Source organism: Rhinolophus ferrumequinum, chromosome 11 (genome assembly GCF_004115265.2).
Source record: "Rhinolophus ferrumequinum isolate MPI-CBG mRhiFer1 chromosome 11, mRhiFer1_v1.p, whole genome shotgun sequence".
In the NCBI taxonomy this organism is placed as follows: domain Eukaryota; kingdom Metazoa; phylum Chordata; class Mammalia; order Chiroptera; family Rhinolophidae; genus Rhinolophus; species Rhinolophus ferrumequinum.
In genome coordinates, this window is record NC_046294.1 from 35,515,926 (window position 1) to 35,539,331 (window position 23,406).

The 23,406-nt window shown below is 38.5% G+C and overlaps 2 protein-coding genes across 2 annotated transcripts in view; one reads left to right on the top strand and one right to left on the bottom strand.

The window, feature by feature from the left end:
- The window catches only part of TSG101 (tumor susceptibility 101), a 37,015-nt gene extending 27,747 nt beyond the window's left edge, over nucleotides 1-9,268 (top strand). The window contains exons 8-10 of the mRNA XM_033119583.1: nucleotides 6,040-6,242; nucleotides 7,497-7,736; nucleotides 8,933-9,268. Of these exons, the coding sequence (XP_032975474.1) occupies nucleotides 6,040-6,242; nucleotides 7,497-7,736; nucleotides 8,933-9,022 (533 nt within the window). The 3' untranslated portion in view covers nucleotides 9,023-9,268. The remainder of the gene's footprint in view (nucleotides 1-6,039; nucleotides 6,243-7,496; nucleotides 7,737-8,932) is intronic.
- Nucleotides 9,269-10,486: 1,218 nt separating this feature from the next.
- On the bottom strand, nucleotides 10,487-22,928 carry LOC117029673 (L-lactate dehydrogenase A-like 6A). Its single transcript, XM_033118886.1, is given in 12 exon segments — nucleotides 10,487-10,662; nucleotides 11,312-11,325; nucleotides 11,454-11,574; nucleotides 12,075-12,180; nucleotides 12,183-12,193; nucleotides 12,903-13,067; nucleotides 17,140-17,241; nucleotides 17,244-17,312; nucleotides 18,088-18,205; nucleotides 21,973-22,107; nucleotides 22,353-22,663; nucleotides 22,775-22,928. Coding segments are annotated over 12 exon segments (1,482 nt in total).
- Between the last annotated feature and the right edge of the window lie 478 nt (nucleotides 22,929-23,406).

Below are 23,406 nucleotides of genomic sequence, written 5' to 3' on the forward strand. Positions count from 1 at the left end.
TATAAATAAAAGCCCTTGTAAGCAACTTAACGAATTTGCTTGGTTTGCGCTTAATAGCATGAATTAAAATGCCGATAGTTGTTTAAGATGTTCCTCCTACTTCAGAGGTTGACCAGTGGTTTTTTTTTTTAATAAAAAGAAATAATATGATCTAGTGATCACATGGGCTTGATCCAGTTTCTGAGTAGATGTGCAGTAAGCAAATGATTGTGATTGCTTAGGCACCATAGATTGCTCTGTCGCATAACTGCCAGACCAAAGATTAGTATGTGGGTCTGAGCAGGTAACAAGGGTCCAGAAGTAAAAATGTTGAGCCGGTTATTCACTTTTGCTGATTAGAAGTGAGGTCAGAAAAGTTACTGTTTAGTTAATTTGTATTTTACTTTGGGGTTACCATGGATTCTCTAATATAAGTTATAATAGTTATAGGAAGTAGTGATCATCATCCGTAAGTACTGTTAAAAGATAAATAAAACTGATAGTTTTAAGTGTTTAAAGACGGCTTAAAATCAGGCATTGTATACTCGTGCACTTTGAACATGATTCAAATGGAATTACCAGATCATTGGAAGGGTATTGGTTTCCTAATAGTAGGAAATTTGTCTTGTTTCCTTAGGAAATAAGCTTAGTGATCGGATCCTGACATTTAAATGCTTTGCTTAGGACTGTTTCTCAAAATCTGTTACTTTTTCAATTACTACGAATCTGGAATTGTAGAAGGGCACTTGTGAAATCTGACTCTGCGGGTAAAGGTCAGTGTGTGGGGACTTGAGGGATGCCTGTTTGCCACAAACTCTTCTTAACCCAGGGCTCATTACAGCAGATATAAACAATATTAAAATTTCTCTTAAGACATTGTAGGGAAAAAAATTTTTTTTGTTTGAGACGTGATCCAGAGGATGAGAATCTTCCACCAATTTTTTTTTGTTTATATACAGAGTTTCTTAAAATGTCAGGGTTCATTGAATTTTGAACTTAAATCTGGGTTTGTTTGTTTTTTTTTTTGGCATACTTCAGATCTTAATTACAGTTCTCTCCTTTTTAGAAAGTAGATGGATTGAAAGTGTTGAAATAAGCTGTATAATAAGGTCTGTGGGATAAAGGAAAGGATTAGGCCTAATCTCGGCATTTCTAGCCTCCTCAGGGTGAACTGTGACCTTTACAGAAAGCCAGGCAGCTGCTACCTCATCTTGGTTCCTGTTCTGAGTGTCACTGGCTTTAGCTGGAGACTTATTTGCAAGGACTTAATTTGGTGCTCTGAGGTGGCATTTTCCTTTAACATATTTTATCTAAGAGAAACGGAATGTAAATTCCAGGATTTAAATGTGTTTTTAAAAATGGGGATTTGAAATTTTAGTGTAAGTATAACTTGATGCATTTTAATGTAATCATTTTAACAAAGTTCATTGATATGTTTGTGTGTGAAAAATCCAGGCTAGTTATTAGAAGATCCTTAAGCCTTTATTAGTTCGGATAACTTCTACACAGATAAATGGAACACTTCAATTGCTGTGTATGATTGACCACACATTTGAATGTCTCACCATATTCATATCATTTGGGTCTCCAATGTCTGGGAGAAACATTGTCCTGTCTCATAGGAACCATAATAAAATTTCAGGTAGGATATGATAAGCCAAGTTCTTTTAAAAACAAGTTTTAAAACTCCCTAATATATCTTTATAAAGTAGGGACTTAATGAGAGATACCATCTTTACTAGTCATTATTTTGAAAATTAGCCCTTTTGCTCTTTTAAGGACTTAATAAATTAGTACAATGTAAGAAACTAGATGTTTCGATTTGGCCTAAAATCTGTCCAAATGAACAGCTATCTTTAGGTTACATTGTATCTGTGAAAGGTTCCCATGAAGTAAGAGTTAACTCTGGTATGTTCTATTTTGTATATTTAGTAAGGAAGGAAAAATGTTACCTTTTCATACATCCTCATTTGAGGTACACTGACTTACTCTACAGATTGCCATGAATGTCGGTATTCCTGACCAGGTGAGAAAACACCCTCAGTTACTACAGACCTGTAAAGCTTGAGAGGTCCATAAGACCACCCTCACTTCTGATATCAATGGCAACTTTGGGGGTCCTCAAGACCACCCTCAGGTCTGATAATTCTCTAGGACTCACAGAACTTACTGAAAGCTGTTATATTCACAGTTACGGCTTAGTACATAGCTAAGAATACAGATTAAAATTATCTCACACACATGGGGCAGTCCAGAAAGTTCCAAGCATAGGATTTCTAGTTGTCCTCTCCCAGTGGAGTCGTTATATGTAGAGTATTGCCAAGCAAGGAAGCTTTCCCATGCCTTGATGTCCAGAGTTTTTCATGGGGCTTGGTCACAGATGGGATACTACCTTGTGGCTGACCTTTCATCTCCAGCCCCACCGGTGTTGAGCTGTTACTGCATGGCCCAAAGCCCCTACCACAGATCACACTGTTAGACTATCTGGGGTGGCTCAAGGCCCCCAAATAAACAGCAGGACAGTACAGGGGCTTAGAGATTCCCCCAGCAGCCAGGGGTAAAGGCCAGGCCTCTTTTTGGATAAGGTAGATTCTTTACTACACAGGACCAAACTATGAAGTATTTTGTTTGAACTTTAAAAAAATACCCCCGAATACAAAAAACGCATGTTTTTCAAAGATTAGGCTTTACCCAAAACTTCCTACAAGATACTGTAATTTCAAGATGAGAAGGGCATTGTGGAGCTTTAGCAAAGGGGGTACGCGATACCTTAAACATCGGATAGGCCACCACTCATGTTACAAGCCAGGAATCGTGGGGTGTCCTATACTTCTCAGTTTGGGGCAAGGGAGGTTTGCAATAGAGAATAGGCTGGAAACTTAACTGGTCTGTATAGCAAAAGGGGAAGGTTGTTACAGAAACAACTTTTTCCCTGTATTAAGTTGTTTCAATAAAATTTTCTCATATTTATAATTGCAGTTTGCATTTTTTTCTAATCTTTTGAACTTGTTGTGAGAAACCAAAATTATAGTTTTCACCTCCCTGGCAAAAATGGCAAGTCAGAGATTGAATTATGGGACTATTTCCTGGTGAAAATTTGGCTGTCCTATTGGGGACCGGAACAGTGTCTTTAAAGAATTTGACTCCAGTAGGGCTTAGCACTAAACTGTGGTAGCTATTTAGGCAGAATTGAGTAAATGGAAACAGCGATAGTGTTGAAATCTGTGATGTTGACTGTTGCACTTTATTCACTTTTCAACACCCTTTCCCATACACGCCCCTTTGAGATGATAGAGCTTTAGAAGTTTGGTCTTCTGACTTTCAGGTAGTAGAGATGTTGATTTGATCTTTCATTTGGTTTAATATTAATCATTTATCTTGCAGCTTATCTATATTTGTAAACAATTTCAATAATTACCTCCGTCTCCATCCCAGCATAAAGTAAAAGGAAGGAAGTTTCCGAAATCACATCCTAAAGACGGGGAACAATCTAGGACTTCAGGGTGCCTTGCTCCAGGACTCCTCCTAGGTCATCACTGCTCTGTTGGTTTCAGGAAATCATTCAGCAATTTGCCACTCGTAAGTTTAGTGTTGAGGAAGGATAATGAGGATTATACAGCCCCTCCCTTTGGAAAAGTTAGGTTTTTAAACTGATACGTACAGTAAGAACTGTTAAGAAAGCAGATTCTATTTGTTGTGTTGGTGTTTGGGGAATTAATTATGGTTAATAGAGGAAGGATCATTCGTAGAGATTAGCCGTAACCATATTGAATGATAGACGATGGAATGTGATACTCAAGAGCATTAAACATGTTAAGTTTAGAATGATGAGAGTTTGTTAATGGAAGAGGTAGAGATGGTGTGGGAAAAAGCATGACCATCTAGCAGGTAGTTAGAGCTGCCAGGAAGTTTGCCTTTCCTAGGTTCTGATTAGCATAACGTAAGTGTTGTAGCAAACGTGGACCATAATTTTAGGAATGATACGGGATGTGATGACAGGGCCAGCAAGTAGTTCACAGCAGCAACAAAATATCTGCTTTAAAAAAAAATCACAGATGGATTACAGCAGTGTTTCCTAACCTCTTTTTATCACACACCTCAGGAGCCTTTTCAGACATTTCTTATTCATCCTGGCCATGAACTGTTAATACCATAGATTATACTATATATCTGTTGATGTACTGTATGTACGTCTCCACTTTATAAAGAGAGCACGAGTTTATTTAACCCCCTGAGAGTCCGTTTGCATGCACTGTAGGAGCAGTGTCATACCCAGAGAACGTGAGGAGCTGCGCGGAAGCCTGGACTAGAACTCGTAGGTAGCACCAGAGAGAACGGTTTCAGGTTATCCAAGATTTGGGGCCAAGAACAGAGGTGAATAAAGGGAGCTTTCTGTAGCCAAGGACACAGCTTAACCAGAGAACCAGAACAAAAGCAGAATAGAAAAAGCAGTCACTCTTAGACTAATTCAAATCTGGAAGAAAGCAAGCTGTCTTCCTGAGAAAAGGAGGTTGATACTTCTGAAGGGTGAGGAGTCAGGCACCTAATTAAAGGGGTTTGGATTCTTGTTCTAGGGAGAGAAAGAGAGTGTAAGTCTCCCATCTGATGGCTTCAGTCTTCTTTGAAGATGTTCAGAGGATTTTTTGCCTTTGTGGAAAGAAGGTACAAGAGTGCATAGAGCTTAAAGAAAGAATGAAAAGGATTGAGGCTTTGGGTTAGGTTATGGCAGGCGAGGCCTTCGGGGATCTGACGGAGAGTGAGCGAGGCCGCCTTGGTTGGCAGCCTGTATACAGCCTGAGGGCTGGATAAGGAGTCAGGCTGAGGGAGATGCTGACTGGACACACGAGTGGTGGAAGGTGTGAGGGAATGAGTGGAAGTGTGATGAGTGCGGGGAGGTTGCTGGTATCTTTGGGGGGGGGGGGGGACAGGAAAATGATGACAGCTTTACTAATCCGGAGTGACCAGACCAGTTTATGAAATGCAGGAGTTGTGATCAGATAGCACCCTGAAGAGCACGTGTGGCGTTCGGACAGCAGTTTCCTTTTACAAACAGTATCTCAGGGCCAGGAAGGGGCTTGTAATGGATGCGAACATGAATGGTGAGAGTTCGGGGACATTTTTACAAACAGCTTAAAGGGGATTTTTTTTCCCCCTGATGAGTGGAACTCGATGTAAAGGTGCTCAAAATTTTAAGCTCAAAGTGGAAGATTCTGTTAGTCTGTATTCATTGTAGGCAATAAAGGTTAAATATACTTACAGTAATTCCTCACATGGTATTTCATCAGCCGTATTTATACATTTGCTGAGTGAGGACCCTAACTGGAGAACGTTGATTGTCCTAAAAAGTATTCATACATGTGTCAATGGGAGGACCTTTTGAAGACAATGTCTGAAATGGATCTGAAATGTGGAAGGAAATTATATAAGACACTGATTAGAAAAGCGCATTTGGAAGAGAATAGTAAAGAATCTGAAAATAAGTTTATCTGCTGGTGAATTTTTTGGATGTCATTCTGTTTTGCTCATCTGTTCTGATAAAGAGGAAAGGAGTAAAACCTTGCAGAAGGGAAAACTTATTACTATACAATCGTTTAGGGAAACTCTGCCTGTTCTCTGTTCTCTTACTGGCCTCTACAGCGGGTTCCTGTCGCCTTCAGCTTTGCAAGGAAGCCTGAGAATTGACTTGACCTAATTCATGTTTCTCCTTGGTATAAATGTGCTGTTCCATTTGTTGGAGATTTAGGAATAATTGTAATCTGTAGGGACATAGCGTCTGCTTTATTGAGAAAATAGTTAATAGTTTGGGCTATACGTAAAGAAAGCAGGTAAATATGAATTACTAGTAATCTCTTACAGGGAAAGTATTTCTGAATCAACTCAGATTTTAATTTTATTTTTGATGAAATTGTGACATTTAACATACAATATTTCTTCCCTCCCACTTTGAAAGTATCAGCTCATACTTTGTCCTGTTTTCTGAAGGTTTCTGTGAAAGAAATAGCAAGAGCTTGGGAAGTAAAGGGGTTTTTTTGTTTTGTTTTTCCCACCTTTCATCTGCAGGTCCCAGTAGGGATGGCACAATCAGTGAGGACACCATTCGAGCTTCTCTCATCTCAGCGGTCAGTGACAAACTAAGATGGCGGATGAAGGAGGAAATGGATCGCGCCCAGGCAGAGCTCAATGCCTTGAAACGAACAGAGGAAGACCTGAAAAAAGGTCACCAGAAACTGGAAGAGATGGTTACACGTTTAGATCAAGAAGTAGTAAGTAACTCATTGAAAATTAGTTGTTATTTTTAGATTGAATTGCAGGCAAGGCAAAGTTCTGTGTGTACCTTGGTTACAGTGGTCATTGTGGATATATTAATAGAGTTCTGAAAATTAAACATGTCTTTAAGCATGTGAATATAGCTTCTCTATAGCTTTGTTTAAAATGGAGCCTGTGTGTGGAATTGGTTGGTCTTTGGTTGGGAGGTGGATGGTTCTGTTTACAGGCTGAGGTTGATAAAAACATAGAACTTTTGAGAAAGAAGGATGAAGAACTCAGCTCTGCTCTGGAGAAAATGGAAAATCAGTCGGAAAACAATGATATTGATGAAGTTATCATTCCCACAGCCCCACTGTACAAACAGATCCTAAATCTGTACGCAGAGGAAGGTGCAGTTTTGCTTGCACCTTCACCCTGGGGGATGCTGTTTTGACCCAAAGGAATACTGTTGTTTGATGCTTGATATTGCCAAACAGTTACCAGGAAATAAGAATTTTAGAGAGCTCTAAGCCATGGTAAAGATCTGCAGATCTTGCCTGCAGATCTCAGGGTCAGTTCTTTTTGTTTCCAAATGTTTTGTGAGCTATATTCAAAGTGTCTTCATTGAGCCCTTCTAACTTAATAATGCAGAAATCTATGGGTGACTTAAGAGCTACAAATAAACGTAGTGGTTGCAACGTTAGCTCTACGCTTTCTCACATTTTTATCAGGCTGCTGTGCCCTGAGGAGTCAGTGTGGGTCAGCCCTGTGCTTTTGTTTAATGATGAAGTAGAGGTGCTGGCATATGTGACATCTTGTGATTGGTGTTCAGGGTTTAGGGTTCTCTGTGTTGAATCCTCTGTGTAGACTGGGGCTAGTTAGTCCTTTGTGGCAGATGCCCACTTGTTTAGAAGTAAGCCTTCCTTTATGATTTTCATGTAAGGAACCTCCCGGTGGAAAGTATCTTGCCTGGTGGCTTAGTTTGCAATGTCATTTGTCAGTGTTAAGTGACAAGCTTCTCACTGCCACTGAAAGTGTTCAGCTCAGGGTAGTCCCAACGTTAACCGTTCCCTCAGCATACTAGATCACACCTTTTCCTCTGCCTTTGACCAAATGTGCTGTTTGAAACATTAATCTCATCCATGAGTGTTTACACATGGCTTTTTTATTAGCAAGTCTGTTTCTGTGAAGTTGAGTTATAGATGTCTGGCAAGCAGATAATTATGTACAATTAATATAAAATCATCACGCTGGGATTGTTCTGTTTACAGGCTGAGGTTGATAAAAACATAGAACTTTTGAGAAAGAAGGATGAAGAACTCAGCTCTGCTCTGGAGAAAATGGAAAATCAGTCGGAAAACAATGATATTGATGAAGTTATCATTCCCACAGCCCCACTGTACAAACAGATCCTAAATCTGTACGCAGAGGAAAATGCTATTGAAGACACTATCTTCTACCTGGGAGAAGCCCTGAGGCGGGGAGTCATAGACCTAGATGTCTTCCTAAAGGTATGTCTTCCTCATCTGCTTTCCAGGATTGGGGAACCTGTGTTTTAGAGGCACTGACCTTGAAAAGCACAAACCAAGAGGGTTTTTCTAGGATGAGGGTTAAAGTTCTTCACCTTCTCAAAAGAAAGTGAGGTACTCGTACATGACTGTAAGCAGTGTCTTCTCACCTCCGGAGGGCTGAGGGTCCGTCTGGGGTGGGGGGGGAAGTGGGCTTGTGGGTGCAGGTCCCCCCTCCCAGGCAGCACCAAGCTGAGTGGGTCAGGAGGTACAGTCAGATTTCCATTGGTTCTTTCAGGTCATAGCCTCTAAACTGAGATCACTAACTGCCCCATCCCCATTGTTTTTCTTTTTCTGTTAATTTTGGTAGAGTTCCATAATATTAAGACCTGTTTTCCCAGTCAAACAGCCCTGCAAAGTATTGGGCTGCCAGCTGGTACTAGAGCACTTCTGAATGAAGATTGTTTCAGGCTTAATGCTATTGTACAGGCATAAAGGAAAGATCCAGTAGGCAAGTCTGGTTACTGGTCTGGTGGGTGTGAAGAACATGGTTTTAGGAATAGCAGCCACCCTTTGGATATGCAGTCCAGCTGCTCCTGGTGCTTCAGTGTACATGCGAGGCTGGTTGGGTCACTTGCAGATCTTGTCTGTATCACTATGACAGAGGCCAAACCACTCTTGGACCTTGTGTAAGCACATGAATGGCTGGGTACAAACCAGAGACCCAAGAAAGAACCTCCTTTCTACACTCCCCTGCTTGGGCAGCGTAGCCTAGGGAAAGGTGCACGTGGAGAGTCGAGAGGTGTGTGTTATGCGCTGGCCTGGTGACGTGCATCCCCACCCTTCCCAGCCAATGAGGAGTCATAGTTACCAGAGTTTTCTGTAACTGTTATTAGGATCACAGTACAAGTTTCCCTGGCATCTTGACAGTCTCAAGATGTAGCTCAGCCGGCAGTGGTGGTGCTTTCCTTGTGAAGTCAGCCTTTAGGAGGTCTCAGAAGATTTCCTTCCTTAACATGGTCTGCCAGCATCAACCTGTTGGAGTTTAAAAAGCCACATGTAATGAAGGGCGGGTTCCAAAGGAAGGTTCAAACAGAGTTTAGGATTCTTAGATCCCATTCAGGTTACAGACTGATACTTCCGGCCTGGGCCTGGGCCAAAGCCTTTCTAAAACTGTTGAAACCTTTCCCCCCTCCCAGCACGTACGTCTTCTGTCCCGGAAACAGTTCCAGCTGAGGGCACTAATGCAAAAAGCCAGAAAGACTGCCGGTCTCAGTGACCTCTACTGACTCCTCTGGTACCAGCTGGAGGTCGGACTCTCCTTGAAGCATTCTTCTCTTCTTTTCTCTGATCAGTAGGTGCCCAGAATAAGTTATTGCAGTTTATCATTCAAGTGTAAAATATTTTGAATCAATAATATATTTTCTGTTTTCTTTTGGTAAAGACTGGCTTTTATTAATGCACTTTCTATCCTCTGTAAACTTTTTTGTGCTGAATGTTGGGACTGACTATGCTAAATAAAATTTGTTGCATAATTTTTCTCTTCTTTATTTAACATTTTTAGGAAAAATCCATGAAACCTTAATACAAAACCCAGCTTTTAATTTAGCAAGCAAAACATGATATCCATTATAAGTTGAAATTTTGCTTTTTTTATTCTATAGTATATAAAGTGAATTCTATTTAATATGGGATATACAAATAGAAATCTAAATTTTGAAATAACTGAAATTGAGGGATGTGACTTTTTCTGTGAAAGGTCTTGGGTTGTATCCTACCTACCAGTCCCTATCTAGGTTTGTTTCCTTTCTAGGCCTGACTGAACCATAACTGTTTTCATCAAGAAAAATGGAGCAAAGTGGCAAATGGCCAAGCTACATACCTGAGAACTTAGGTTAACTAGGCAAGATGGTCTGGCCACAACTAAGGAGGAAGGTACGGTATACTGCTCCCGTCTCCCTGCTTTTACCGCCTTTGAAGGCAATCTTCCTGGCAAGTGATTCTGTAGCCAAATTCGTGACCACAAAATGAGCTGTACTGTACTGCAGAGCTCATCTAAAAGAACAGAATTTCCTCTATCAAATGGGAGAACTGGAAGGTTGATGAGGTTGTAAAGTAATGAACTTTCTAATTTGAGATGTTCTAAGATATCTAGAGCTAGGCAGCCTACTCCATAGTTCTCCCAAGGAAAAGCTTAGTCTCAGTTGTCACTGAGCGGTTTATACACTTTAGATCTTTTCTTTAAAAATCCATTTGTAAATATCAGAATAAAAACTAGCAAATTCAAATAAAGGTTTAATTTCGTGTTAGGGTTCGAGCTGCCATTTAGAGTTATTTTTGTGATGCATACTTTTAGTTTTACATTGTAAAGGGAGTCCAACTTTTTATAACATAAATTCATGTAGGCATCAGTTAGCCAGGACGAAAGCAGCAGCATATGCTTAAAAAGAATCAGAATTTCTAGAACACAATAAACACCTATCAGTGTTGCCAGGTGGACCAAATGGCAAGTACTTACATACATACAAGGTAAGTCCTGGTACATCAGAAGTACCAAAACACCTTCTTTGATGCAGTCACTTAGAAATTGTAAAAAATAAGTATTATCCAACAATCTGGATGCTAAATAAAACAGCTGGAAGGCTAAATAGAGTCACTCTTCCCCTTTTCCTTTTTCCAAGTTTTAGGAGTTTGAGTTTATTCAAAAGTGTGATAGATATAATCCTATAAATACTATCTCATCTTCGATAACTTCAGAATGGTAGCTTTAAGCAACTTGAAAGTTTGAGTTCCTGAATTTCCCAAAGAGTGTCTGCACTCTTTTTCAAACAAGCCTCCTCCTCAGGGGTCAGCTTTACCTTTGTGAGGTCTGTAATACCATTCCTTCCCAGGATGCAAGGAGCACTGAGGAATACTCCATATAAAGGCCCTAAAAGTAAAAACCTGGAAATTAATCCTTTTTCTTTCCCACTTCTAATAAAGGTCTGAAATATAAGAAATATAGTTGCTGGGTGAATGAGTATTTAACAGATTTGTAGTTAGAACTGTGGCCGAAAAACAGACCAAGACAGAATAATTTAAAACTTATGATTATACATGTTCACTGTTCACATTCAGCCCCATCTTTCCACAAAGGCCCAGCCTCTTGCCGTGTTTGTTGGGACCCACCCTCCTTTTCCTATCTCCTTACCCCAAACTACTTCCTCTCGGGACCACTTCAAAATTTCTGTACTTTATTCCCAATGGTTTAATTCCATTTCTTTCTAACCTCTCCCATTCAGACCAGCAGAAGGATCCTCCTCAGGCTCCAAATCCCCCCCCCCCCCCCCGCCAGGAGTCTAACTGCTAATGCTTGTGTGACTAATGCTTCTTTCTGAGGTCTATCACTTAAGTCACTGGAATCGTTGGAACTGTTAGAGAACAACTCAAAAGGTAGCAAGACCTACCCTGTGCTTCCCAATGTTACTAGATATTTGTAGAGTTAAAGATGCAGAAAGGATTACTTTTACCTAGTTGAACATAAGAAACACCACACTAAGCCATGACAAAGAGCTACAAAGATAAGTCTCTCCCTCCACCCCACAACCCCTCCCTTCCTCTTCAGCAGCAACAAAGAACAGAGAGGTACTTCACAAGATCAACCTCAAAAATGAATTGTCCCTGCTAAATGTTTTACCCCATTTTATGTTAATGTTAAATTTTCAAACATGAACATCCTACCTTATAGTGGTAACTGGATGCACTCTCCTAAGATTCTTCAAAATACTTTCCATTATATCAGCTACAGACAGGGCAACACCCCAAAAAGTACATCCTTTCTTGTTGAGCATCTCATAGCCACGGTGGAGTTAGAAGAAATCGTGAATATAAGAAGTTTGGAAGAAATACTGGTCCCTGAACGTCCATTTTGTGGGAACCTGTCTGAAAATGCCACAAGACTGAAATGTTTCTCCTAGATACTTCTTATAGGGGTTGGTTATTTAAGGTAAACAGAATTAGGAGGCTAAGTACAGAGATCCAGAAAAGACGAAATCCATTTTATCACTAACAGTAGACTATAGCAACGATTTAAAAAACTACGTTGTCAGTCAACAGTGAGTGCCTCCTAGGTGGGAGACACTGGGTCAGACTCGGCACTGAGGGAGACAGACGCAGACCCTCACTGCTTAGAATTTATCACCTGGTGAGTGTGATCACATCAAAATAAAAGGAGAAGTGCTAATGAAAGAAAAGAACAGGAAATATGACCACATATACTGTAGGGACCTCATCTCATCCCTCTGGCAGAATTCAGGCTCACTAACTTCCAAGGTACTGAAAAGACAAAGCGAACGTATTACCTGACGCCGACTTCTTTGTGAACACTTTCCCACTGCTCAGGATCCTCATCGGTTCCTGTGTCTGAGTTCAGGTCCTTCAGAGGGACCCCAGCAATGTTCACTCCACGCGCCACACAGGAACTAAGAGAAAGACACTAAAAAATCTGTTACATGGTAACAGGATTTTTTAAAAAACCTTAGCAAAACTTGTCATTGCCCAGAGCAGTTTTCAACTTAGAATGTGCAGCAGGACTATCAAACACTTCAGATGTCTAAGTCCCAGCTCGTATCTGCTCACCGAAATCTTTAGGGATGGGCCCACAATTCTGTCATCTTGGCAGAGATTCTCCAAGTAAGAGACAGCTTTAAACTCAACTATAGATAAATTTTAACTTTTATCACTTCGAGTGCTTTTCTATAGCCGGGGTTTATATTTGATTTCACAGGCTCTTAACCAAAAGAAACTAAGAAAAAAGGATTACTATGGCCATGTTAACGCTCTCCTCTCCCCTTTAATTTTTTCCAGTTAATATAAGGAATTCATATTATTTAAATTACAATACTGACTTTTATGAACTAGAGTGGCCCAAGTTAAATATAAACTATATCATGTGACTTCGTGCTGTATTAAGAAAGCCTTATAATCCTAACTACCCATGTATAGGATTATAGTAACATTCACTGTTTTCAAATTTATGAGTATTTCTGGTAGATTATTATAAAACTAATAAGTGAGCCCTTTCTCCCCACCCAAGAGCTATTTTACTTTATGATTAAATAGCTATATGATCAATACATTCTAAATATGTTTCAGAGAGTGTACATGGCTCAGTGATGCTTTTATGCTTACCACTTGAATCTCCAAGGACCAACCCATGACAACTTTCAGAGTGGATACCAAGCCTCTGCCCAATCAAGAAACGGAAATGGGCAGTGTCTATGTTACAACCACTCCCAATAACATGGTTTTTGGGAAATGCAGTCAACTTCCAGGCTACATAAGTTAAAATATCCACTGAAAAGAAAAAAATAAATGTCAGAAAATGTTCTCATTTAAAATGATACATTTTTTTAGATTTATCTAAAATTGGTAATATATATATATAGGTAAAATATATATATAGGTGTATATATATATATACCTATATATGTACCTATATACATAGGTGTGTGTGTGTACATATATATATACACATACATATTTATATTTTAAATATATATATATATATATATATATATATATATATATATATATAAAACTGGTAAATCTTATGTTTTGTGGGGGAAAAACATGGTTCTCTATCCAACTCCAGCTATACTACAATTTCAACAATACACAGAAATAATTTATTAAAAACTTTTTTGTTGCTACTTTGCATACCTATTGTGCAGAAATACAGTAGGTTCACTACGTAAAAATTTTTGAGAAACATCAATACTCCCTTATCAAGTCTTTTAATTTTTCTCAGAGAACAACCCATTTACAGCAAAAAGCTTAGTTAAGGGGAACAGAGAGAAACAAGTATAGATAGAATATAATTGTCTGGCAAAACATAATCAGGCCTTAGTCTCAGGAGGCAAGGGCAAAGTTTTTGGCATAGTCTGATGTTTTAGGTGTATGAACTAATAATTTAAACATCATTAGCTTTATCAGAATTTTTTCTTACTGAATTTAAAAAGTGGTAACTATTAGCTAAACGAAGAGCAGTGTAGCTATAGTAACAGCAAACAAATAGAGTTTTCAACAACAAAAAAGCATTAATAGGGATAAACAGGTACTACATAATATATGCGACAATCCAACAATATATAATAATTATGAACTTAGATTCAACTCATAAAATAGTCTCAAAATATATGAAGAAAAACTGCGAATTGCAAGGTGGATTTGATTCATAATCATAGTGGACAATTACAACATATAATACCTTTATCAGGAATTGTTATAGATCAGTAATTAAAAATTAGTAATATAGTAAAACTAAACAAAATTGATGTGTGATTGAATATATATAGAAAGATCATCATGCCCAGTAAAGTCCATTCCGCCCCCCCAAAAAAAACCAAACATTTACACTTTCTATTGGCTGTGTCAGAAAATAAGCCTTAATAGATTTGAAAGAACTGATGTTAAGTCCATTTCTCTGATCTCAACTGAGCTAAGTTAGACCTCAATAAAACACATTTTATATGTTTCAAAGTGAAAAATGTACTCTTAAATGACACAGTTAAAGAGAAAATTAATCTAGGAATTAACAAAATACTTAGAATTGAATGACAACGTACAAAACAAAACAAAAAATACTAGTAAATACATATTCTTAAACACATTTTTTAAAACAAAGATTAAAAATCAATGGCAAAGATGTATTGATCACAAAGTAAAGGGAAGTAAAGATAAGAGCAGACAGTAGTATGATAAAAAAAACCACAGTATCTACAAAAAGGAAAGCAAATTCTTAGGGAAGGGGAGACTGATAAATTAGAAAATGACTAGGCAAAACGAGGGCGGGGTGGGGGCAGGGCTGTGTCCCCAACAAATAATATTAGGAAACAGGAGAGGTAACCACAGGTACAGTAGAGGTTTAAAAAGTCATCAAATATGAAACACATGCTAGTACATTTAAAAACTTGGATGAAATGGACGACTCTAGAAAACTTCCTAAAATGACTTAAGAAGAAATGGAAAATTTGAATAAACAAATATATATTCTTGAACTTCTAGCAAAAATCTATCCCTTCACCATTTCAAACTGTTTTACAGATGAGTTTTATCAAAGCGTCAAGGAACAGTGTATTCTTATACATCCTATTTTATTAGATTACAGGAAAAAGATTTTGGTGGGGGTAATAAAACCCTAAAACCAAAACTGAGCAAAGACCACATGAAAAATAATAAACCCATGTCATTTATTTACACACACACACAAGTACTAAAGTATTGGCAAATATAATTAAATGGGTTTTTTAAAAAATACTTAATGACCCAGAAATGCAAAGATGGTTCAATGTCAGATATTTTCTAAAATACTTTAATTCCATTCACATAACTTTTATTACAGTAATTGTTATAATTGTTTTATCTATTATTATAGTTAATCTCTTACTGTTCCTAATTTATAAATTAAACTTTATCATAGGTATGTACATACACTCAGCCCTCTGTATCCTCGGGTTTCACATTTGTGGATTCAACCAACCATGGATTGAAAACAGTATTTTCGATCCATAGTTGGGAAACCACAGATGCGGAGGGCCGACCGACAGTATGCATTGTTTTACACCATTTTATAAAAAGGACTTGAGCATCTTCAGATTTTGGTATCCGAAGAGGGTCCTGGAAATAAACCTCCGTGGATACCAAGGAATGACTGCATAGGAAAAACAGTACATATAGGGTTTGGTACTGTCCATGGTTTTAGGCATCCACTGATGGACTTGGAACATATCCCTGGTGGATAAGGGGCGACTACTGTATATTTACAGACAACATGATCTTGTATATAGAAAATTCTAAAATTCTACTAACATATTAGAACTAATGAGTTCAGCAAAATAAGACACAAGATTAACATACAGAAGTCAACTACATCTCTATATACTTACAATGTACAGTCCAAAAATAAAATTAAGAAAACAATTGCATTCACCATTCTCATCCAAAATAATAAATTTAAGAATTTAGGAATAAATTTAAGAAGGAAAGAGTAAGATATGTACACTGAAAACTACAAAAACAATTGCTAAAGGAAACTGGAGAAGACCTCAATAAATTGGAAAGACATCCTATGGACATCAATGGGAAGACTTTAAATATTATTAAGATGGAAATATTACCAAAAGTAGTCTACAGGTTCAATCCTTATCAGAATCTCTGCAGAGTTTTTTGCATAAATTGACAAGCTAATTCTAAAATTCATGTGTAAATGCAAAGGACTCAGAAGGGCCAAAACAATCTTGAAAAAGAAAGTTAGAGGACTTAACATCTCCTGATTCCAGAACTCACCACAAAGCCTAAATAACACTATGCATGATCCTCATGATATATTATCAAGTTTGAAAAAAAGAAAATGGAGAAAAGTGTACATACAAACACATTATAAACAATAAAATAAAGTTTTAAATGGTTACCTAGAAAGAGATGGAAGCTATAGGAAAAAGGGGACAGAGACTAATTCTTTGAATGATTTGAATAATTCTTTGAATAATTCTTGTTCTCTAGATTTGATGTAAATCTAGGGCCATGTAAGTATTTTATAAAATTATGAAACAAAATTTAATTTTAATATCAAAATTTTAAAACTTAACCATATACTCAGTTTTGGCCTACTCGCAGAGAAAAACTATTCCAAATGACCTTAAAATACAGTAATTTGAATAGCCCAGCCTAGATTTCTGAGTTCCGGACTCAATCAGCTACCTGTTTGATATTTCCTCTTGAATGTCTTTTCACATTATCTCCAATTTAACGTGTCCCAAATGGAAACCTTGATTTTCTTCCCTAAACCCAACACCCCCCGTACTTCCCTCACTGACTCCATCTCCTTGGAAGCATCCCAACCCCGGTAAATGGAACCACCACCCAATCAGTTGCTCAAATTAAAAATCAAGAAGTCATTTTTGATTCCTCTCTGTCCCTCACTACACATAATCTATCAGCAGTTCTGCATATTGTATCTCCACAGTATATCTTGAATTTTTCCACTTTGTGCCTGCACCAATGAGGAGTCTAGTACAATTTTGGAAAGTCAGGCAGTAAACTAGTGTTACATTCACTTCTGCACCCTGAGTAATCTGGAAACAGCTCAGATATGAAAGCCTTTAGAATGTAAACCTTGAAATTCATATGATTAAACATATTCTCTCTTCATACACACCAGTGTTTAAGGAAATCTTCATTATGGCACATACACCCTGATTACAACTGCAAAATCCATGTTACAGTAACAAAACAGGAAATGATCCTGGTTATATTGGTAGTTTATAATTTAAAACTCATTAAATTAGTTTTTCTACCAAGTTACTAAAACCACCCCTCCCAAAAAAATCCACAAAATTCTTCACTGAACAGTTAAAATAAAGCTGACCTGGACTGGAAACAATGATCAGTTTGCAGCAGGGACTGTACTGGATAATACTGAAAATCATGGGTTTAAACATGGACACGTTGCGATGGGCTAAATGAAGGCATGTTCTCCTTTCATCTGGCATGCGCCTGCTGTGATAAGCACTATACTGGAGTTTGCAGTGACAAGATAATCTGGGGAAAGATTTGATCAGAAAATAGATTATGGGAGAAAACATCTGACATTTAAGCACACATTTCCTGTTCAGTTCAATCACTACACTATGTTTACTCAAGATTGGGTTCCGTTAGATCTTCTGCTCTGCCCATAGCACTCTTTTAATTTCAGGAAATTAGTATTAAGTTTTCCATGTATATATTTTTAAAAATTCTCCTAATATACCTTTTGTATTTTATAGAGTAAGATGTCGAAATGTACTTAAGTCTGGTAAATGAGAATGTTTACTTAGATGTGAAAAGATCCTTGAACAGGGAGATCTTAGTTCTTCATTTCTTCAAATAATTATCTCCTGGATCCCGAGTAAATAAAGTACAACAGTTAAGAGCTTAGGCTTTTGAGTCAAATAGAACTGGGTTCAAACCCTTACGCCATCACTTCTATTTAGCCTCCATTTGCAGGTGCATCATCTGTAAACCAGAGTTCTAAGGATTAAATAATCCATGTAAAGTGCTTAGTCAGTGTCTGTCACAAAGTGGGCGACCAACTAATGATAACTATCGTAATAACTACTGCTGCTCCCAGGAACTCAGTATAGAGCAGAAGGAAACCTTTTAAACAACTGAAGTATAATCTAATGAAATCAAAAACACGTTGTGGGAGTACAGGGTAGGGAGCAACCAGCTTTATCTATAAAAACTGGGGAAGTCTTACAAAGGAAAATAAAGACATGATTTTCTTAGATATTCATGTAGTATTAGAATATTTATAGTATTTAACTATGACATTAACCTTTGCCAGAAACAATATGTGGCATTTTCACGAAAGGGCTGCCATGCTGAAGATCCATTGTCTCGCCCATCATTTTGCCTTTATAAACATCCACAAAGGCAAGTTCGTCACTCAAGCCCTAAAAGACATCGTTAGTCAAGGGATGGGCAGGGTGGGAGAGAGAGAAAGAAAATTCTTATACTGGCCGTCTATATCTACCTTACGAATTATTAAAGACACAGTAAATTTGTTCAACAGTTCATCTGATATAAAAGTCACACACACACACACACACAAGACATATAAGTGACAAACAGGGAAGTTTCAGCTCACCATTAGGGAAACAAAACCAGAAACCATTTAATAAAGAGAACAGTCTCAGTAGGGAGTGAACGTCTCTTCAATTTTAGCTGAGACTACCGTGATAAAGCAGGGATTCTGTAGAAGAAAGTTCTCACTGTACTGTGAGCTCCTTGAAAATAGTCTTACTCATCTCCACTTCCCTAGTGATTAGCATCTCTTGGCACATAGGAGCTCAAGAAGTTTTTGCATAATTCAAGTATAAGGCCACTTCGAACTAGAATTTTTTAATTTTTACTTTTCAATTAGAGTTGACATTCAATATTAGTTTCAGATGTACAGCAATGTGGTCAGACATTTATATAATTTACGAAGTGATCCCCCATCTAGTACCCACTAGTCGGGCACCATACATACCATGCTTGTTGCAATATTATTGACTATATTCTCTATGCTGTACTTCACATCCTCTTGACCATTCTGTATCCACCAATTTGTACTTCTTAATCGCTTCCCCCTTTGCACCCAGTCCCCCAACCTCCCTCCCTTCTGGCAATCATCAGTCTGTTTTTTGTATCTATGAGGCTGTGTTTTATTCTGTTCTTTAGATTCCACATATAAGTGAGATCCTATGGTATTTGTCTTCTCTGATTTATTTCATTTAGCATAATATACTCTAGGTCTATCCATTGTCGCAAATGGTAAGATTTTATTCTTTTTTATGGCTGAGTAATATTCCATTGTGTGTATGTACCGTATCTCCTTTATCATCTATTGATGGGTACTTAGGTTGTTTCCATATCTTGGCTATCGTAAATAGTGCTGCAGTAAACAGGGGTGCATATATCTTTTTGAATTAGTGTTTTGGATTTCTTTGGATTAATACCCAGAAGTGGAATTGCTAGGTCATAGACTAGTTCTATTTTTAATTTTTTGAGGAACCTCGAAACTGTTTCCCATAGTGGCTGCAGCAATCTGCAATCCCACCAACAGTGCACGAGGGTTCCCTTTTCACCACATCCTCACCAATACTTGTTTGCTGATTTGATGATGATAGCCATTCTAACAGGGGTGAGGTGATATCTCCTTGTGGTTTTAATTTGCATTTGTCTGATGATTAGTGATGTTGAGCATCTTTTCATATGTCTATTGACATCTGTATGTCCTCTTTGGAGAAATGTCTATTCAGGTCCTCTACCCATTTTTTAATTGGATTTTTGTTTTATTGAGTTGTATGAGTTTAATAAATTTTGGATATTAACCCCTTAGATGTATTGCTGGCGAATATCTTCTCCCATTCAGTAGATTGTCTTTTCATTTTATTGATGGTTACCTTTGCTGAGCAAAAACTTTTTAGTTTCATGCAGCCCCATTTATTTTTTCTTTTGTTTCTCTTGCCAAATGAGATATGTCAGGAAAAAAAAAATATCACTAAGAGCAATGTCAGAGAGTTTACTGCCTACATTTTCTTCTAGTAGTGTTATGGTTTCATTTTGAGTTTATTCTTGTATGTGGCATAAGAAGGTGCTCCAGTTTTATGTTTTGCATGCATCTGTCCAGTTTTCCCAACACCATTTATTGAATAGACTGTCTTTACCCTATTGTATATTCTTGCCTCCTTTGTCATAGGTTAAATGACCATATAGGCATAGATTTATTTCTGGGCTCTCTATTCTGTTCCACCAATCTGTGTGTCTGTTTTTATGCTGGTACCATGCGATTTTGATTACTATAGCCTTGTAATATAGTTTGATATTACATATCAAACTATACCTGATAGTCTGTTCTTCTTTCTCAAGATTGCTGTAGCTATTCAGGGTCTTTTGTGTTTCCATATAAATTTTAGGATTATTTGTTCTAGTTCTGTGAAAAATACCACTGGTATTTTAATAGGGAATGCACGTTTCTATAGATTGTTTTGGGTAGCATGGACATTTTAACTATGTTAATTCTTCCTATCCATAAGCATTGTATATGCTTCCATTTATTTGTATCTTCTTGAATTTCTCTCTTCAGTGTCTTATACAAGTTTTTTACGGTGCAAATACAGGTGTTTTACCTCCCTGGTTAAACTTATCCCTAGGTTTTATTTTTGGGTTTTTTTTTTTTATGTGATTGTAAATGGGATTGATTTCTTAGTTTCTCTTTCAGATAGTTCATAATACATGTATGTTTTAGAAGTAAGGGACAGAATTATGCAGCGTTGATAAAATTATCTTTGAAAGGCTGCTTTTAAAATGTACTGTGGCCTCAGTCGCCAAGAGCACACCCAGCATCCAGATCTTGGTTTATAATATAATTCCCCAATAAAAGGAATCAGGGCTCCTTGGGGAAAAGGCTGATTTAGGACTGGAGCAGAAAATATACAAGATAAAGAAGATGAAACATAGTGCCAGAAAGTAAGGAAGTGCTCAAAACAAAACAAAAACCCTATGGTTAATGGGGTATGTAAAAGGGATACAATAGCCAACTGAATGAGCTCCCCAGACCAAAGCTGAAATAATTTGACACACAAAATAAATATGTATTGGATTATAAATCAAAATATAAATTAAATCTGTGAGTCTATACTGATATTAATAAATGATTGAATTAATAAACAGGGGGAAAGAGACAAATCCTCCATTCAGAATAATTCCAAATAACTTATGTAGATACTTCACCCTCAAGGAAAGGGAGGATAACTCCCCACTCTGTAAGTACGGCCTGCACATAGGGACTTTCTTCCAAAGAGCACAGTAAGGGGAAGGGGAAAAAAAAGAGTAACTTTGCAGTAGAGAAACCAGGTGACTAAGGTCAACAGGAACCATGATAAATCATGGATATCATTCTGGATATGATGTGATGAAAATAGCACTGACCTCCGTGTCTTCCTCTCAAAAATCCATGACCCCCATATAACCATGAGAAAACCATCAGACAATTTCTAAGAGGGGCAGTCTATGAAACACCTGACCAGTACTCAAAACTGCTAGTCATCAAAAACACGGAAAGCATAGCTCAAAGAGTTTATTATGAGTTATTAAACGTTATGGGTTCAGATGAGGGTAATATTCTTAGAAAGGTGTCAGAGTCTTTTTAGTCGTGTCTAGACATTAAACTGGAAGCTAACTTTATTAGCTACATCAATACTAAGAAAAACTAAACACTAAAACTAACCTAACATGAATAAGGAAGGAAGGGAACTAGACTAAGAAATGAGAGAATTTTAAAGGAAAACAACTACTGTATTTGGCACTAGCAGGACACTACCACAACAAACAGGTTGCATACTTTTTTTCTGTCACCTATTTCTCCAGTTTTTTAAACCTGTGAGCTGTTTCCTAGACAAGCAAAGGGGTTCCTCATATTGCTGTCACATGAGTTCAAGTCAAATGTCAACATGCTTTTACACAGTGATGCTTATAACATATGATACATCATAAACACAGGAAAAAGAAGCCCACTCTGGGTGGAACAACTAAACGGGGCATGTGTTCCAGGGTTAAGCCAGCTCGGGCCCCCACTCACCCTTGCCTGGACACAACCTGCACAGCCATATGCAGTGGCCTTGCCTCCAAACAAGGAAACCTTAATTGACCCTATGGCACACAGCACATAACTTACTTTTAATAAGATGCTGATTGTACAGGCCATGTCAGCTGATCCAATTTCTATAATGGAGATCTTATTGCTATAAATGCCCTCCTCCGAAGTGAAATTCTTAATAAATTCAGGCTTGACAGTCACCATCTTGGAAACCTAATAGAGTGAGAAAAAACTGCAAAGCCACTTCCAGATTAGGAATTGGTCTGTAGTGAGAGGGGGCATATAGAGAACTCCTGGGCACCCGTGGGAAAGGAGGTGCTTCAGACAACAGGGAACGACAAAGATGACTGTGAAAAAAGCAGGGTAGTTTCTGGCCAGCAGCCCAGCCTCCAGGAGACAAACCAAGGGGAAAAGGAGGAAGGTGGTTACAGTTAAGAGGGGTTAAGAAGGAATAAAGGAAGGCAAAGGGGCTGCTCCCCCAGAGATGAGACTACAGCCAGGACGGCTCTTTCGCCCCTCCCCAGGTTCCTTCTCCCCCTTTCCCAGCTCTCAGCTCCAGGACCCCGCTCTGAGTCCACAGGTCCAGGGCCAAGGACAGCCAGGCGCAAGGTACCTCCGGCCACACTCACACAACAGAAGCGCCAGCCACCCCAAGTGGGAAGCGTGCCGCCCGGAAGGGACAGAGCCATCCCTGGGCAAATGAAATTCGCTCCCGCGGTGTCCACTCTCAGGCTGGTCCGCAGGGCTCCTGCAGCCCACCTCGTGACCACTCAAGACGGAGAGGAAAAGAACTAGTTGAGGTCCAAGGAGGACAACCGTTGATTACGGAGGCTGAGCAAGCCGCGCCCAGCTCGTGGGGCCTCGTGGGGATCTCACACACCTGGCGCAGGCGCGAGGCCCAGAGGCGGGCTCTGAGGCCCAGCACCTGCGCCTGCTGCCGGGCCCCTGCGCGCCAGCCGCAGGTGGCGGTTTCTGTATTTGGCGGGCTTCAGAGGCTCCTCGGACTCCAAGCATAGGAGGTACAGCAGGCACATTGAAATAGTGGGCCTCAGCTATCAAAATTGTTCCCAGAACGCATCCAGCAGAGAGCCCAAGTACATTTATTTCTAACCAAACCATGTCTAGATGTATCCAATAAGGGCTTGATATCTGATTGGGAATTTTTCACTTTTTACCACCCACAAATGTGAGCTGAAGTAGAAAAAATAAAATTTTTTAAATCCTCTATGCAACAGAGATTTTAAAATAAGATGAAACCCTAAGAATTGGATCGGTGCAGTCCTGATAACCATTTCTACAAGTAGAAGAGAAACCTCAATTCATTACTTATGAAGTCGTTAAGTGTAGATCCAAAATTCCCCTATCTTCCCTTAGTCTGGGATAAACCAAGGTTTCTACCTCTCTTCTCCCACCACATTCTACCTAATTAACTGTTTTCTAACTCATTTGTGAATTGTAATACATAATACACATCTGACAATTTATTTGTATATTTCCCATAACTCCCTTAAA